We start from the raw sequence: 2107 nt of genomic DNA on the forward strand, positions 1-2107 counted from the left end.
AAGAAACCTGGGGCTCCACTGCAGTAAAAAAAAAAAAAAAGGTACTACCAAATACCAAATCCAAATATATTCTAGTGGGCTGTCTTCCCTTTCTTGTCTTTCCTTCCTATTCCACTGCCCTAACCTCTCAATGAACTGCTTGTCCTCAAATTTTGTCTCAAGGTCTATTTTGAGGGGAAGCCAGACTAAGACTCCTGGTAAACTCCAGGTTATGCAGTCAGAGTTTAGGCTGAGAACATAGAGAGGAAATGGGGCTTCCAGCAAAAACAGAAGCCAGAAAGAAGCATTAGAAGCAGGAAGTTTGTATTCCTACATTAGTTTCCTGACAACAGGTGTTGTCTTCTTCTTCCTTAATGTCCTGGCTTTGGCAGGTATTAGTGTATATTTGCAAAAAAAAAAAAAAATCTGTATCAGTTTAGGGGACAAATGAAGGTCCCATCTCTTTCATAATCCAAAAAATTTTTGTGGAGATATACCCTGTTTATGTCTCCTTTCTTTGCTTCACAGCCCATGGATTTCCCTCTATGACCAGAGAACCTATGCATGATCTGTCAGCTGCAGCAACTCTGCAGTGAAAGTATGTGTCAGCCCCCAAACCAGATGTCCCGGGGTTTTTATTCAGCCCTTGGCAACTGTTGGAGGTATTGGAATTCCTCCATGATTTTTTGTAATCCTTGCTACCAGGTAAGGTAGTTTTCATTTGAGATTACCTTAGTCCATCGAAAGTATTCTAATACTTTTGAAACCTTAAGAAGGAAAGGTGAAGTTTTGAATCATTTCTTTCCTGGAAGTTTACAGGTTCCGTAACAATTTTCCTATCTCTTTTTCCTCCTCCTATTGGCTTTCGCAAATGTAAGCAGTAGAAACAAGGCCTTTGGCAAGACCTTCTAAGTGTCCTATCAAAACCTTTCTGCAGAAAGAAACCCTCAAGTCATCCATTGGCAAGAGCAGGTGCTCTCTTGGGGTGACTGGATGTCTCTACTTCCACATGCAACTTTCACATGGCAGTTCTTCTTGGGGCTGAGGGAGCCGGTGTCACATTTAAGGTCTTTCTCATTGGTTTCTGTGATATGGGTTGTGTCTGAAGTATCCTTTTTTGTAGCTCTGGGGGTTATATAAGTTTTTGATTTTCTAAGATAGTTTTACTTTCAAGTAATTTTTCCATATATAGACTTGCCAGATCATAGGCTTTTGAGTTGAGTATTGGATGCCATCCATTTTCCTATAGGTCAAGGGAAGCAATAGAAAGGAAGTGGGACAAACAGGTCTGTCTTTGCAGGGTGCACAAGAAACATTTTGAATAAGTAACTGCATAACTCAGGCTATAATGTGGAGAGTGGGTTGGACACAGACATTTAGATCAATTAGGGAGTTTGTGGATTATTACAAATGAGAGATAATGAGAATCTTAACGCTAAATTTTAGCCATGTTAGGGGTACATATGTTGTGTGTTAATTTTGTGTAGCACCATTTAATTTCTGATATTGCTGAGAAAATAATAGATTGAGTGTGTCAGGAGTACATCCTCACTCCCTCTCCTCTATTGATGACATTGCTTTGGAAAGGATCATGATGACTGGAGGCTGCTTCTTGTTCTTCTCATGTTCAGGGAGCTGCCCCCAATCCCCTTGCCCATGGCTGGCTGCCCTGAGGTTTGTTATCCACAGGATGTTTGTTGCTAAATTGGGGGTTTTCTGCTATAAGGTAACATAAATCAGAGCCCGGTCACCTCAGGATGAACATAACAGCCTGAAGGGTACCATGCACTACAAAATCCTGTTATGAAGACTCTCAGCAGGCCATAATTTATCAGATAATGCCTCTGCTCTGGAAGTTAAGACAAGTGGAAAGGACTCCCTGCAGATCACTGAATTATGGCTATATGCCTTGATTGAGTTTTAGGGTTTTCTGACCTCTTGCCCCACACTCCACACACAAACTTACTTCCCTATAAGAAGAACTCTGTTTCAGTCACACTGGTTTCTTTATGTTTCTCTAAAAAGTCAGTGCTTCTTTCTACCCCAAGGTTTTTACTCATTATATTTCTCTAGTATGGAATACCTTTCTCCTTTTACACTCTAGATTCCTGAGCCCAACACACACACA

At 40.8% G+C, this 2107-nt stretch overlaps 1 protein-coding gene across 1 annotated transcript in view; it reads left to right on the plus strand.

Moving 5' to 3' along the window:
* NAALADL2 (N-acetylated alpha-linked acidic dipeptidase-like 2) overlaps nucleotides 1-2107 on the plus strand; it is a 1013114-nt gene that overhangs the window by 916726 nt on the left and 94281 nt on the right. The window contains exon 15 of the mRNA XM_012640170.1: nucleotides 1731-1757. Within this exon, the coding sequence (XP_012495624.1) occupies nucleotides 1731-1757 (27 nt within the window). The remainder of the gene's footprint in view (nucleotides 1-1730; nucleotides 1758-2107) is intronic.

This window comes from Propithecus coquereli, unplaced genomic scaffold (assembly GCF_000956105.1).
Source record: "Propithecus coquereli isolate 6110/MARCELLA unplaced genomic scaffold, Pcoq_1.0 Scaffold15, whole genome shotgun sequence".
Classification (NCBI taxonomy): Eukaryota; Metazoa; Chordata; class Mammalia; order Primates; family Indriidae; genus Propithecus; species Propithecus coquereli.